Raw genomic sequence first — 15,690 nt, 5'->3', positions numbered from 1 at the left:
TGAATTCTTGAAATTTAGTAAATACTTCATCCTTGGATTTCATTAAGTAAACCCAGGTCTTTCTTGCATGATCATCTATGGATGTGACATAATAGAGATGACCTCCAAGTGATTTGGGTGACATAGGGCCACATACATCAAAGTGAATAAGATCCAAGATTTCTTTTGACCGTGAAGCACTGCTTCCAAATGGTCTCTTAGTATCCTTGCCTAATGCACGTCCTTTGCAGACACATTCATGATCCTCCTTTAGATTTGGTATTCCATCTGCGATGGAATTTAGAGTTGTTAAACTCTTGAAATGTAAATGACCGAAACTTTTGTGCCAAAAGTTGACATGGACTAATCGCAGTGTGGATTGGGCATGATCTAAAGGAGATATTAATCTGTAGAGCCTTCCTTCTCGGATGCCAATTACTATTGCTTGTTCTATGCTTGTGCCTTTAGCCATACAACTACTTTTCCATCAATGTAAGCTACTCTATCTTCTTTATCTTCTAAGCTTGAAATAGAAAGTAGATTTTTGTGCAAACCTGGAACGAATAGAATTTTGTTAAGGTGGATGTTGCTTCCATCTTCAAGCTTTATAGATGATGATCCAATGCCTTTCACTAGATAGCTTTTGCTGTCTCCAAGTTCCACAGAGTATGCGGATTTTCCTTTTGACAAGGTCTTCAATTGGTGGGAGTGACCAGTCATGTAACTTGATGCACCGCTATCAATCATCCAGATATCTTCGTCTTGGAATGTCCCAAAGAGATTCGAGAAGAGTCCTTCATCCTTTTCTTTGAGTGATACCTTCTTTGAAGAGAATATGAGACTCCATACTTCTTTGATACCTTTCTTAAGATGGCTTGAAATCCTTTTGATGACCTTCTTCATTGTGGAGGAAATCTTCATGATGCCCTTAGAGAACTTTAGCTCTAATCCCATGTTAAGAATTCAATAGGGCAATGTATATGTTAATTCTCTTAACTTGATAACTGTTTTTGTTACCCTTTTACTTATTAGCTTTGATCTTTATTATTCCAATATGCATTACATCAAACATCTACCAAAACAGTGAGAATAGTGACACAGTATATAGGCTGCAAGCTAGGGCCAAAACCCCTCCTCTTGAGTGGAAAACCTGACAATCTCTTTTTATCTTTCAGATCTTTCAATTGACGAATACTATGACCTAGACTCAGACAAATACCCTCCAATATCAAGTCTTCCTCAGCGTCCAACTGCAATATTTTCAAACTCCCAGTAAATCCGAAATTATGTTGCTTCATCTCTAAGAGACTTCGATCTTCCTCTATCTGCTCTTCTCTTGACTTCGCTTGCCTTGATATGGATCCTAGGGCTAGTAGGAAACCCTAAGAGACCTTCGCTTGCCTTATTGCTCTTCTTGCTTCCAAAATCGAACCTTAGACTTCCCCAGTGCAGAAACCCTAACTTCGCATTCCCAGAAGAATGTAGAGAGACCCAAACACTTCGACTTTCCTTATCCTTCTCTTCTTCGCACTTCCTTCTTCAACCTTCTGCTGCTTCCTTCTTCGCATGAGAGATGAGTAAGTGAATGATGATCCAAATGAAGGATGAGTTCCTCTTATATATAGGCTTCTTCAAGGGTGGATGTTGCTCTTCATGTAGGCCGACTTGACATCTCATTAGGTCGACTTGATCTTAGAGGTATTTTGACACATTCAAGACAAAATAAATTTTTCTTTACAATATACAATGTACCCATAGGGTCTTCCATATATGACAATGACTCTTATACCTAGGACAAACCCTAGAAGTGTTGAAGGAAATGTAACTAGGTTCGGTCTTCATAAATGTATCTTTGATGTTTGTATTTATTCAAGAAAAGAGAAATTGTTTTTATGACATCCTCAATGAGTTTCTTGCTCATTGAAGTAGGTCAAGCACATGTTTAAGTGCTTCTAGGAAGTCAAAGAGTCAATGTATTTATGTAAGACCCTTTGAGGGCATGTTACACTACATATAAAATGATGTAAAGGTCAAAGGGAATACCTCCAAGCAAAGTCAAAGTCATCTCCTTGCAACGAAAGCCTTCAAGCAGCAAAATAATGAAGAAATAGTCAAGTCGGCCTAAGAACAGTGAGTCGGCCTAAAGGAGGGGCAGTCCTCTATATATACAGGTTGTCCACTCCCTCTCAATGTCCATCAATCAAGCTCTGAAATCAACGAAGGTAGAAGTCGAGAAAGTGAAGGTAAAAGGCAAATCTAAGGGTCTCCAAGACAAGCGAAGAAAGGAGGAAGAAGACCGAAGTGTAGGGGACTGTTTCTAAGGCTAGAAATAGTCAGACGTGCGAAGAAAAGTAAGGCAAATCAGTGGCATAACAGCAGCAGTTCATTAATTATCGTTGTTTGGGTGAGAAATCAAGTCTACAAGGCCTCCCAAGCCTAGCGAAGGAGTCTCTCTCTAGCGAAGGAAAAGAGCCCTAATTCTCTAGGGTTCCTACCACACATAGCAAAACTAGGGTTGTTGTTCAGTTACACCAGTTTGCAGACCTATCTCAAGAAGAACCTCGTTGGATCAAGGGAAGGGTGTCTTCATGAGTGAAGATCATCTCTAAGTAAAGAGGAATCATATCACATCAAGAAGCTCACATAAGCAAGAAATATCTCTAGACAAAGATTGAAGGAGGACAAAGTGTTGGGAAGCAAAGTGCCGGAAGGAGGAAGTCCATGTGTTGAGAACAAAGCGCAGAATAGAGGAAGGACTTGACTTGTGCTTGGAGGATATCCTAGTCAAGGGTCTAGGGTTTGGCATTGATCAATAAGAAGCTTCAATAAGAGAAACTTACCGAAGGGTTTTCCTCTCAAGAGAAGAGAGGTTTTGGCCTTGGAAAAGAGCCAACCTCTGTGTTCTTGTCTTTATGTTTTTGGTAGTAGTTTGAAACTTTGATGAAACACACACACTAATAATAAGAAGAAGATCAAGCTAAGATAATTGTAAAATTGCTTCACAAGTTGTTATCAAGTCAAGAAGAATCACACTACACTTGATTGCCCTAGATTCTTCAACATGGTATCAGAGCTAAGGTAACACATCAAGGAAAGGTCAATTGAAGAACACTCATCAAGGAAAGGCATCTACAAGGTTGAAGCATCAAGCCAAATCTTCTCAAGGACAAGAAGGGATTACAAGGAGACTACAAAGCAAAAGGAGAAGCCTTTTATACAAAGGCACCTACAAAGAAGAGCAGATCAAGAAGGGACCTACACCTCAAGCCAAGCCATCAAGCAAGTCTCATCATCAAGCAAGCCCACTTGGAGAAAACATCTTGAGGAACATCAAGATTCAAGGAAAGCAAGCCATCAAGACTTCAAGGAGAAAAGAAGTCAACTGCATTTCAAAATCTATCAAGTAAGTATATGTCCCCTTCTGAATATACATTAATGTCTTTTTCCAAGGAAAGCAACAAATTGGTAGGTACCAATAAATTTCTTGCATTGAAGAAGAGGACTGGTCTACTTCTCAAGGAGAATGAACTTCTAGAACATGTCAAAGGGAATATCACCATCCCTGTTAAGGAACAAACCCAAGCCTTAGCCAAGTACAATAAGGATGAGATAAGAGCTCAAAGGATTCGAATAGAATCTATCAAGGACTCCCTCATTCCTTATGTCTCCAAACTTGAGACATCAAAAGAAATTTATGATAAGCTAGTAGAGTTATTCTCGGTATACACAACCGGAGAAGTGATATCTCTAAGGAATGAATGGTACAAGATGAATATAACAAACGAAGGAATAGCTCCCTACTTCATGAAAATCTCTGAGATGAGGATGCTTGTGCTTGTCCTGGAAGGTTGTTTGACACTTCTATTGACTCATATACAAGTGTATCATGCCCAAGAAGGGTCCTTCATAAATGACATTGACTAATTTGACTTTTATGACTAGATGACTCAATCCTAAAGGCTTACAATGGGAGCCATTACTAAAATAAAATTCCTTGCTCATGAAACCCATGAGAAAAGCATTACAATAATTTTATTTTTCTTTCTTTTCATCAATTACATAAAATCACAACTACACATATCATTATGAAGACCGAACCTAATTACTTTTCAACACCCACGGCTCGTGACATGTGAAGCATAGTTTCCTCCTCCTGACGTCCCTCTGAGTCTCATCATCTAACTGCCCACACCCTACTATCTCCCTCAGTGGCTGAGGTCTGGTGTCTCTACCTCTCTAAGGGAAAACGATCTTCGTGGGTAAGGGTACCTTAGAATTGGGGATTGCACCCTACAAGTCTCTCACTCTGCTCACTGCGTCCTATAAGGAGGTGGGTCTATTCGACCTCACAAGCCCACACAAAGGCTCTACTGAGCCCTCCACAAAGAGGAAGAACCACCAAGATTCTGATAGGTCTGGCATGATCACAAACAATCTCAAAAACTTCGTTATGTACTGCTCATCGTTGCTTGTCTGCTTGAGATATCTCAACTTCCATAAATGTGACTCAGGGTCTCTCTGCTCAAAACGCTCCAACACCCTCCTCGTAAGAATTTACGAGGGAATGTTCCAACGTAGCTAATGAATGAAACCACAAGTCATGTGTATCCCCCTCCAAATGCAAAGCGGCCAACTTAATCACCTTTACCTCTGACATCTGGTTAAGGTGGAAATAGGTGTCTAGCTTCTCCACCCATGCCCTCACAGTGCATTTAGAGGACCCATCAAAAGTAGGGAGGTAAAATCTCTCCACCGTGCGCTGCAAGTCTAAGCTCTACCATGATGAGTCGCTTGAGCTAGCAGAAATCTCTGAAATTAATCGCTTCACGGAACTCCACCTCCATGGACTACCACTCTCGAAAGTAATCCCCCATAGGCATCACCCTTCCCCACTCCAAAGAACCAAAAATGTAGGCATGGTGGATCTGGTTGCTCCATGGTGGATAAGGGTGTTGTTCTAAGCATAGTTTTAAAACTCCGACTCGGCCGAGGATCGACTCCGACTCCGACTCCGAAATGGTAATGACCCGGCCAGCTCGATTTCAATGACTCGGTCGTTGTAAAAAATACATTAAATATTTATCTATTTTTATATAAAACCTTAATTTTAAATATTTTAAACATAATTTTAAAGATTTTCATTCATGTTTCCAAACACACAGCATTATAATATAGATGGAAGACAACATATGATCAAAGTAGGCTCATGAACCAATCCATTATATCAAAATGGTACCCAATGGCAATACATAGTCAACTGTCATACATGATCAAAGACTCAAAACAAAAAACACATAACCAAGGAGGCTAGAAATGGCCTCTATAACAAAAGTAAACTGTGACCAAACTCCAACACTACTACTACAGCTACTAGCTAGTAGCTACTGCCAGAGGAGCCAAGATCATGTCGATCAATCTCTGGATCATCATCAGAGTCAGACAGGGGGCCCCATGGCTCCTCCTCATCATCATCATCTCCAACTGCAGCTGTAGAAGTGGTACCACTAGCAGGTTGTGCAACTGCAGCAGATGCAAGCTGAGATAGAGTAGATATGCGGTTGCGCTTCTGTCGTGGCTGAGTAGAGGAAGCACCTACAACTGGAGTCCTTGCTGGCTGTGAGACTGAAGTTGGTGGATTGGGATCTGCATTCAACTGAACAGCATGTTCAAGTTCAACTGATGTCTCAATATCTAAATCTAAATCAAGATCCTCATCGGGATCAAACTCTGTTGGACGACTCTCCACTACCCAATCTGATGCTGGATCAATGTCTTCCAACACAATGGGATCTGAATCAGGTCTTTTGTTCAGCAAATGGTTTCGTCTGAGCCGGAGGTTGTATTGGACATAAACTAGATCATTTAACCGTTTTTTATCCAAACGGTTTCTCTTCTTTGTGTTACTTGGGAGCAGGAGCGAAAACGGGAGCGGGAGCGACATTTTCAGAAGCTCCTGGTTTGGGAGCGAATCCTAGAGGAGTTCGACAACCAATGTCACTAACATCAAGGTACATAGAGGGATTGGTGCTCTTGATTAAATACGAGTTCCATACTCTAATACATGACAAAATTCAATGGAAACATTGCAATCCTGAAATCCTGAAAAACTGATAAGTCTGCTGGATTTTGAATGAAATCTAAAATTCTACTTTCTCCATATGAAATCCAATGAGGCCGAAACCACTCTCAAACATCCTGAGTCATTTCATGGTAATGTTAAAAATTTAAGTAAAAGGATGAAAATGAAGATTAAGGAGAATGTCACTACCATGAAATTTTAATAGCATATCAATAGTAGAGAGCATTTGAGTGTGTTAAATAGGGTTTGGGAGGGGGCAATGGACCCCAAATAACATTTAGCTAATTCATAAAACACCTTGAAGTCCAAACCAATCAGCAAACCCCTTAAAATTTCATTAAAATAATGTTAAATCGTTGTTTTAGTGGGTTACGGGCCGCTATTTGTGACTCGGCCAACCGAGCCGTTTTTTGTACCGAGTCACTTCGGAGGGCAATGGAACGGAAGAACTCGGCCGTTTCCGTTTTTTAAAACTATGGTTCTAAGAGATGCCATGCTCCGTGTGGTGAGATGTTCTTGAACTCTCACCTCCCATAAACTCCCTATGGTTGTCCCTAATGCGTTGTTGCCTCAATTCATCCATCACCTCCCGTTGCCCTCTCACAAAATCATTCTTCCCTTTCACCAAATCATTCAAGGCAATCAAGATGCTGTTGAATGTTGTCGCCATCTCATCCTTGCTACTATCTCCCATTTCTACTGTGTTTACTCCATGCTTTGGAGCCTCTGAATCTGGGGTAATTTTCAGCTCCCACTCTCTACTCCTGTACCTGTACCTTCTATAAGTGAAATTTTTCTTATCCCCCGCGATCATAGAAAGAAATCCTCCCACAACTGGCCAGATCACGGCTCTGATACTACTATAATATTCCTAATAGGAAATAACAGTGATAAACAAAGCAAATACACACATGCAAAACACAAATCTAGAACATGCATAAACAGCAGCCATTAACACCATAAACTACGCCAAGTTGAGCCATTTTATTGATTTAACAAGTGGGAGTACAAATATAAAAAACCTGGGCATGCAATAGCAAGCAAGGCGAGAACCCAGGTGAAAATAAGATGCCCAAGTGCTGAAAATAGCTTTGCTCCACAAACTGCGCCCAACCATGCAAAAGTGTTGCAACTGCTAAAAAAAGAACTGTTGATTTAGCCCCAAAACTTCCAGAAAATTCAGCCAATCTAACCACAAGCTTCTCACCCAAAACCCAGCAAGGAATCCTCCAACAACCCAACTTTGGAAATACCCACAAATTAGTGTGAATTACCCAGGTTGCCTAGCCACACGCATCGCTGGAAAAATGGCTGAAGATGCACCACAATTCCTCCAAAAAACTCCTACCAATTCTCCTATTAATTCCCTTCAAGTCTCCTCCCTTCAGCAAACCCCACAATCAATCCTCACTCCTCCCAATTCTGCACAAGCTGCCAGAGAGGCCCGCACAGGCCCTAGAAAGGCATAAATTCCTCCTGCAAAACTTCCACTAAATCTGACCTCCAAACCACCCACATCTCCGGCAAATGTATGAAATATATGTCCCTCAAAATCTCAACAACATGCATGCACAAGAGCTGCCTCCACAAACAACTCGTCCATCCTCTTCTACGCCCAATCGGCCTGTCAAAGGGGATAAGTACTCTCGCAATTAGCTCTGGAACAGCCCTGCAAATGGTAGAATATGACTCCCCTTGAGTGGCACTCGAAGTCCACCAAGAAGGAGGTGAGATTCCCGCCCAGAAATCTCGTGTGCTAAACAGCACGAGTAGACTTGGCTAAGCAGCACAAGCATACAAGAGTTCAATTTTCAATTTGTCAAAAAGTCCCAAAATGAGGTCTCCTCCTCCTTTTTATCCTTGAGCCTCTCCTCACTCCATGTGGGTTCCACAACTCGTCCCCCTTTCTTCTCTCCTTCCCCACAAGTGCGAATTTCTCCAAGGGGTGTGAATTCCCTCTTAGAGTGGCCCCCACATTCCACCTAACTTTTGATTTGCCTCCTTTTTCCTAAGTTCGAACCCCCCCTTTTCCACAAAAAGTCAAGTAGGGTCCTCTCAACCCACTTTTCCTAAGTCAAATACGCCAAAATATCAAAATTGTGCAAAATGTATTACTTGGCAAAAAATTGCTAAGTAGGAAGATCACATTTACCTGAAAAAAGATGAAGTGCCAAGAATGGTGAGTCTTATGCCCTCCCATGAGTGTATAAGTGCCTCTTACATGTGTATGCAATGGCTGGTGGTTATCCCGCAACAAATTGCCCAAATGATTAATCTCAGTCCAATGGCCTCATCAGGATTAGAATTTAGCAACATATTATCATTTGCTTCACTTTTGGAAGGATTTCCCAAAACAATTACCCAATGAAATATCAAGATCCTTTGCAAATGATCCAAACATAGAACGGATAGACAGTTTACAGCTAAACCTTGTGAATGGTGTGTAAGAATGCAGTGAATTGATATCTAAGGCCATAGGCCCACAAGAAGACTATACACAATCACTTATTGTAAGAAATGTATATTATAACATATTAGATGTAAAATAGCATTATGTATGATCCAATGGCGGACCCTCAAATCCTTTTCTTAACATTTCTTCCATCCATAAAATTCGTGGCCTGAGAAAAAGACAGCATATGCAAAGGAATCCATATTTGTGAATAATGTCATGCCCAAATGTCATTGTGAATAACACCATGACACTTGAAAGTGCTGCATATAAAAAGCTAGAAAGAAAAGAACATACTGAATATCAATGACTGGCGCAAGTAAAAACGTGTAACATATGATAGACAACATATCCTCTCAAATACAATTGACTACACCATCCTAACTATCATTATTAACAAATCATATGTATCAATATGGATCACTGCATCAGTTTGGCAGTTATTATTGACAAACAATACTAATCATGCATGATTAATTTAACAGCTAAGAAAGCAAAAACAGAGGGAAAGAATTACCTGAAGATGGACAGGTACATATTTATATGTAATAAAATCACATATAGGCCAGTACATTATGCCACTTCTGATTGTAGGAATCAAGTCTCTTTGCAATCTAGCCATAATTTCACTCTGACTCTCACCTGTACTTGTACTCCAAAAAAGTAAAAAAGAGATCAACCAAATTATCCACCACAGGAACAATCGACCAGTAATTCTGTAATATTAGCACAAGCAAAACAGAGATGCAAAACAGTCTTAAATACGTTCAATCTTCTTTTGCAACAGTGCATACTTGTCCTAAACATGTTAAAATTCATTTGATATACAATATGACGACACGACTTTTACAAGCCTGAGATAGACAAAAGACTCCAGATCCTTATGGTCCCAATTGGAGCTGTGGGACTACCTAAGCAAGGATCAAATCAAGAATAACATGGCAACAGTTGTCTGCTAGCTGATAGTGACTTGAAGAGACGGGTCATTGAGTTAGTAACCTGAACTTTGACAAATTAGATCAAAATATGATCCAAATAAGCAAGTAAAGATGAGCATCTCAAAAGTTGAACAATAAATAACACCTGTTTGGATTCCACTCAGCATCAGAGTTACCATACTTTCTATAAGACCTTTCCCAAGAGAACTTTTGGCATCTAATTTTCAAAAGACGAAAGAAAGAAATTATATTAATGTCCACAAATGACCAAAATAGGTCAATGGGATTTGAAAATACAAATAGTAAAGATGGTATAGTTGAACACAACAACATTATAGTTGAATGCCATGTCCATCAAAGAAAAAAAAAAAAATACTTCCTCTTCCCAACGAGGTTCAGATCTACTGCCTCCAATAGGCTAAAAAATGACCTGGGAATTGTGATAAGCACTGGAAATCTATAGTAGAGTGAGTGTGCTCACTGAATGAATCATCTAATCCATAAAGAATGGCCATAAGAACATAATAGACACCAGAAATCATAAAGTGCTCTGTCCGAAGAGTGTCATCAATCAACCTTGACAAATTCAACCCTCTAGGGTGCTGAAAAGTGTGCCCAACAGGTGAGCGCTCTACAAAAGTGATGTGTATCTCATTTAATATCATCGAATAGGATAATAGACAGTTGAGTTACAAGAGCACTCCTCTAGAAAAACCCTAGTCAAATCCCCCCCATGGTGCTCCCAAATGCACTGAGTTGAGCTCTCTATGAGATTGCATGTCTATCGTGCCAATAATCATCAATAAAGGACAATTGATGCATAACAGGCTAGAACACTCTACCACAAAAGCCATATCCCAACACTGTAACCAAGCTTATATACAAATATGCAAGGAAAGGCACAATCAACCAATAAACTACACCAACACCAATCTGATCAAAGGGCATGAACATAACCAGCATCATAATGTTAATTTATAACCCTAGCAACCTGGCCAATTATTACCTAGCAAATTCCCTATACTAACATTTAATTATCATGCAGATCCATTGAATAAAAGGCACAATTAGAATTTTAACATAAACAAAGTATAACAGTGGAAGCAAATTAATCAAACCAATCTCAATCACATGCACACAAGATTTCTGCCCTTCAAAATATGTTGTTTCATTAAATAGAATCTACATCATACAAGGGGTCCTGTCTTCGGATAATGGTCCTCTGAGGAAACACACATATACAACAATAAACCCAAAATTGATCCAACTGATCAAACCCTTGACCTATCCTTCAATCTGCTGGCTGATCTGGATCTTTCCCTTGCTGCCCTTGCACTCTTCCTCGAACCTTGCACACTTGAATGGATTTCCTTCTCCGCCCAATCATTGACATCCCACTATCTCATTGTGTATCGTGCTCAAAGATGTCTCTTCTCCCTTAGTGTAGCCCTCCTTTAATACGTTTTTGTTATTGAACAAATCCACAACCCTAATCTCCAAAGTGATTGACAGTTGAGATTAGACCTCAGCAACACTTGAGATCAACAATTGAGATTCATCTAATTCACTAATGCAAATAACCTTTGCATTTTGTTATATTAACTTACTTTATCTTATAAAAGTCAATTACTTTAATAATTAAAGTAATTGCTAAAGTTAAGGGTCAGTTAGGCGACTTTCACACAAGTAGACACTTAAGCCTGTGTAGAATTACCTACCCGAGCTACTCTCATCAACACTCCCACTTAGAGAGGAAGGTACTTCCTGAAGAGCCACCTAAAACTAGTTGACCCACCGGTCCTAGTACAATGTCCCGTGCATCACTGTTCACCATGGATTTCCTCCAAACCTCCTAGTCCATTGCCTCATCGATGATGTTATTCATGTGTCCCATGTAGTTAGAGAATTCTTTGGAGACTTGCTCTCTCTGAATGTGCACCTCATGCTCCTAAGATTCCCTCAATGTCTACTCAAACCACCTAGGTCCCCTGATAAAACTGTAAGGAGCTACCGACCCCTCCCCACCTAAAGGTTGAATTTCAAAAATAGAAGCTTTTTCATGCTACTCTACCTTTGAAGCCTCTTGCTCCTCGTCCTTTGTCCCTATTGGTGACAACTCATGAGACATCCTAGATGCCAAGTTCTCCTCGAACTTATCATCTATGCTCACAAATGACTTCTTCGGTCTCGTAAGCCTTGAGATCTCGCTATATCCCATAAATATCCCCTTTTGTCCTGAAGGCTCCAACTTCATCTTCTTTGTAGGAACATGGATGTAAATTAGACCTCAATGTGTCATATTTCTAGCTTCACCCCAATGAATGGCTCCTTTGGAGTCTTGTCCCCCAATATCCTATGAGGACTCCTACTCTACACATACACTATAGCGTTACAAGTCGCTGCCCAAAGAAACATAGGCATCTCCTGCTCATGTAACATAGTTGTCGTAGAACCAATGATGGACCAATTCTTTCTCTCCACAACCCCATTCTGCTAAGGGTTGTATGAGATTGTCATCTCTCTCTTGATCTTGCCTCCTCGCAGAAATCCTGGAGTTGTTGGAGGTGTACTCTCCCCCATTATCTGACCTCAAGACATCAGACAGTTAAACAACTCTCATGCTTCAATCATATGGCTCGATGCACCACTATCCAAGTATCGAGCATGGTGATGGTAGATAGACAACAAACCAATGAGAAGTTCTTCTCGAACTTCATTGCAAACTCATCAAGTTATACCTTTGTTGATGTTCTTATCTATCGCGACTCCCCCATTCCCTTCTTCTTATCAAGACACAATGACACATAATGCCCATTCTTGTGGCAAATGAAGCGCTTAAGCTTGCCCAAGTCCTTCTTCCCTGGTTGTGATCAGTCATCACTACCCTTGGAACCCTTCCCTTTTCCCTTCTTGGCCAAACTAACAAGCGCCAGGTTATCATTTCCATCTCCTTGACAATTGACCTTAGACTCCTCCCGAGCCTTTTCTTGGATGCAACCATCCCAAAGCCTTTCCTAGTTGGGAAGTTTTTTCCAAGCACATACTCCCTTAACAAATGCCTCCCATGGATTAATGAATCCATTTAGTGCCACATTGACGAGTCCTATCTCATCCACTTTCTCCCCAATGGATGCAAGTTGATCTTGTATCTGGGTGATCTTCATAAAATAGTTGGTAGCGTATTAGTTTTCCTTAAAACCCAGTCACTGATTTATGATTTTCTCAGCATGTAGCCAGAAATACAACTAAATTGTTGTTCTGAAACTTAAATCACAAACACTATTGAGTTTTCTAAACATAGCATGCACAATGAAAGTAAATAAAACTGAAGACAAACACATGCAACACATAAAACACCAAATATAATCAGGAAACCCCAACTCCGAGGAAAACCTGGAATCTGTGTGCTTTTCTATTAACTTCAACAAATTTTTCTTGAGAAAACAATACATCAAGAGAACACTTCCCTTTTACAACACAAACCCCTGAACAGCTTCCAAACAACTCAGATTCACCCCCATGAGTGACGTTGTTTGTACGGCCTGCACAGTACAGCCATTTTTGTGCACTTTTGTGTGCTACACAGTTGCGTTGTACAGTTTTCTCTCTACACATCTGCATGTTGTACAACCACGTAGTACAAGTTTGATGTTGAGCTGAAGTAGAGGTCGTTCAACCCTCTATTTCTCTCTCTCTTCATCGTTGAACTTGTTGCAAAAATGTTGAAACCCTACTCTCCTTTTGCTAAGCTAGCAATGCCAAATCGAACTGGCCACTTCTACGCCCTATTCCCCCTAATAAGTCGACCTAGGCCCCACCATGATCTTCAATGGTTGAGATTAACTCATGATGAAGGGCTGAGATCTAATCATTTGTTGACTTTAGGCTTTTTAATTTTTCCTAAGTCCAACATTAGGAAATAGTAAATTAAATTAATAATCTGCTAAGTGGTTGTCTTGTGGGTCCCTCTGCAAGCCTTGGCACTTAGGCAAGCAGAACCCTTACTACTCTACTCTGATCAACATAACATTACCAAACCTTCACATCTGAATGGACATTAGCGATGAGGTCAAACCCTCTAATGTTCCCAAGAAATTAATTGCCTCAGGGACGAAATAGTCTATCAATCCCAATAGGCAACAATCCTCAATAAAGGAGAAAACCCCAAAATACCTTATGTTGAGCAAGTTTTGGGGCAGCTGGGCAAAGAAATCCAAAAGTGGGGTTTGGAGTAAAATTTACTCAATCAATTTAAGAAGAAGAGACCCCTCTACGAAATCAATAAATATGAGAGGGATGAACTCATTTGAATATTCAATTGGATAATTTATCTTTGTTTATCTTTAAGCCTGAGGCTCTAAGGGTTTTAGGACCCCTTTTTCTCTTGTCAATTTCGATGGTGAAAGATTCCACCCTAGTTGACACCTTCTATCATTCTTCACTTTATTCTGGCACAGGGAAACCATCTAGGAAAAGCAATGAAATTCTTGTTGATTTGGATTCTAGTTTGGGCACAGGATGTTCCTTGGAAAAACAGCGAAGTCTCCTTGCTGATCTCATCTGGCCGCACGACCCCTCCACTTTAGGAAGAGAAGTCTCTCCTTGTTTGATCTTTGTTTTAACTACAGGAAGTCATCCAATTGAAGGCAGCAAAATTTGTAAAGGCTCTGTGACAGTTTGGTTTACACTTTGAAGGTTGGAACTGTATCTTGGTGGGTGTTATCTCCTAGTTTAGAACAAATTTGTGTATAAAGAAACCCTCGCTAGGTATCTTGTAGCTGAAGGTTGTATCTTTCGTGGAAGTCGGGCCATTATAGATCTTCACATGGGCAATTTATAACAAGAAGCAACTTGTTGAAGGATTGAATCCCTCTAACATATTTGAAGGTCTTTGTCTCGAGTTTTCTAGGAGAGTCAAGGGCAGATCTAAAGACCTGATTGTGAGCATGGTAAGGACACAAGCCACGAACCCTAGCGGTGAATTGTGGACAAGATTTTGAGGCTGGAAGAAAGGAGCAAGAGCCCTAGTTGTGACTTAAAGCAAGAGTCAAATCAATAGTAAAACCCTCACGGTGGATTGAATAGGGACTAAAGCATGTGCTTGGTAAATAGTAGAGAATTTAGGATTGTAGTATCTAATATAGTGAGGAGTTTAAAGTTTAAGTTGATTTGGATCAAATACAAGTGAAGTCCTTCATTATGGTATCTAGTTAGGGCCTATGTCTTTGTTTTTTTTTTTTTCTAAATAAAATTACTCTATTAACATGAAAGGGGTAAAATTACATCTAGACCGTAGTCAAAAACAATTGCCCTATATGAGCGGCAGAGAAAAGCAGAGACACTGTCCATGACAGAGAGCTTAGCTGAGAACTAGAATTCAAATCCCACGCAGGGGAGCAAGTATTGACCTTCTTACTGTGCTTGCAAAAATTCAAAGAAACATGCAGATTGAACCATATCTTGCAGGTGTGAATCCATTTATCCGCATGAACCAAAAAATGCCCACTATTATGGGCCGCATTACAAGTGACAAAAGCAACAAAGAGAGACCTGCACATCTGGACGCTCTTCCACAATTCTGCACCAACCGAACTCAGGAAGTTCCCTAGCATGAACCGCTTCAAGTTCATCCCTGCCGCGATCAGCAGCAACATCAGAAGGACCAGGAGCTGTCGTTTCCATCACCACGTCCAAGGCAAAGTGAATTGGGATCTCTGGAACCTGCAAAGTGAGAGGATTCGGCGCAGAGACAGAGGCAAGGCCCTCTTGTTGGGCGCTGGGCTTCTTCATGAAAGATCACTGAGATATGGGCCGTTATCCTTGGTTGATTCTGAGTGCAATTGAATGAGAAAATCATAGAGCCAAAAGAGGGAGGCGGAGAGGAGTCTGGAGGGTAGTGGCTGGGGAGATGGACGCGCCTTCTCCCACTGCGAGTGCGGGGGTAATGGCCGGCAGTAAGATCGCTGGAGAGGGATGGAGAAGTGGAGGTCGTGCTGGAGGGCACACTCCGAGGAGTTCCCTTGCGGCTCCTCATCCTATGGCGAAGATGGGGCATCACAAAGACCGGAGCAACTCTATTAAAACAGGACCGCTCACCCACCGCCACTGAGCTTAGGCTAATTAAAAGAGCATTCGAATGAGGGCAAGAGACCTCCAGAAGACACCGGGGAAGAGACGGGGGTGGCTTCTCAGGACTGCCTGAGCAAAACCAAACCCACAGGGCGACAGACCAAGACAGACTA

At 40.9% G+C, this 15,690-nt stretch overlaps 1 protein-coding gene across 2 annotated transcripts in view; it reads right to left on the bottom strand.

Annotated features, from left to right (window-relative positions):
- Positions 1-15,690, bottom strand: part of LOC149250707 (uncharacterized) — a 218,118-nt gene that overhangs the window by 50,885 nt on the left and 151,543 nt on the right. For both annotated transcript variants that reach the window (XM_089459203.1, XM_089459202.1), the window contains exon 3: positions 9,028-9,152. In XM_089459203.1, the coding sequence (XP_089315329.1) occupies positions 9,028-9,152 (125 nt within the window). The remainder of the gene's footprint in view (positions 1-9,027; positions 9,153-15,690) is intronic.

The sequence above is a fragment of the Pinus tabuliformis genome, chromosome 7 (assembly GCF_031772625.1).
Source record: "Pinus tabuliformis cultivar Carrire ecotype Pingquan chromosome 7, CPIR1, whole genome shotgun sequence".
NCBI lineage: Eukaryota > Viridiplantae > Streptophyta > Pinopsida > Pinales > Pinaceae > Pinus > Pinus tabuliformis.
The sequence above is the reverse complement of the archived record's forward strand: the minus strand, read 5'-3'. Positions and strand labels throughout refer to the sequence as shown.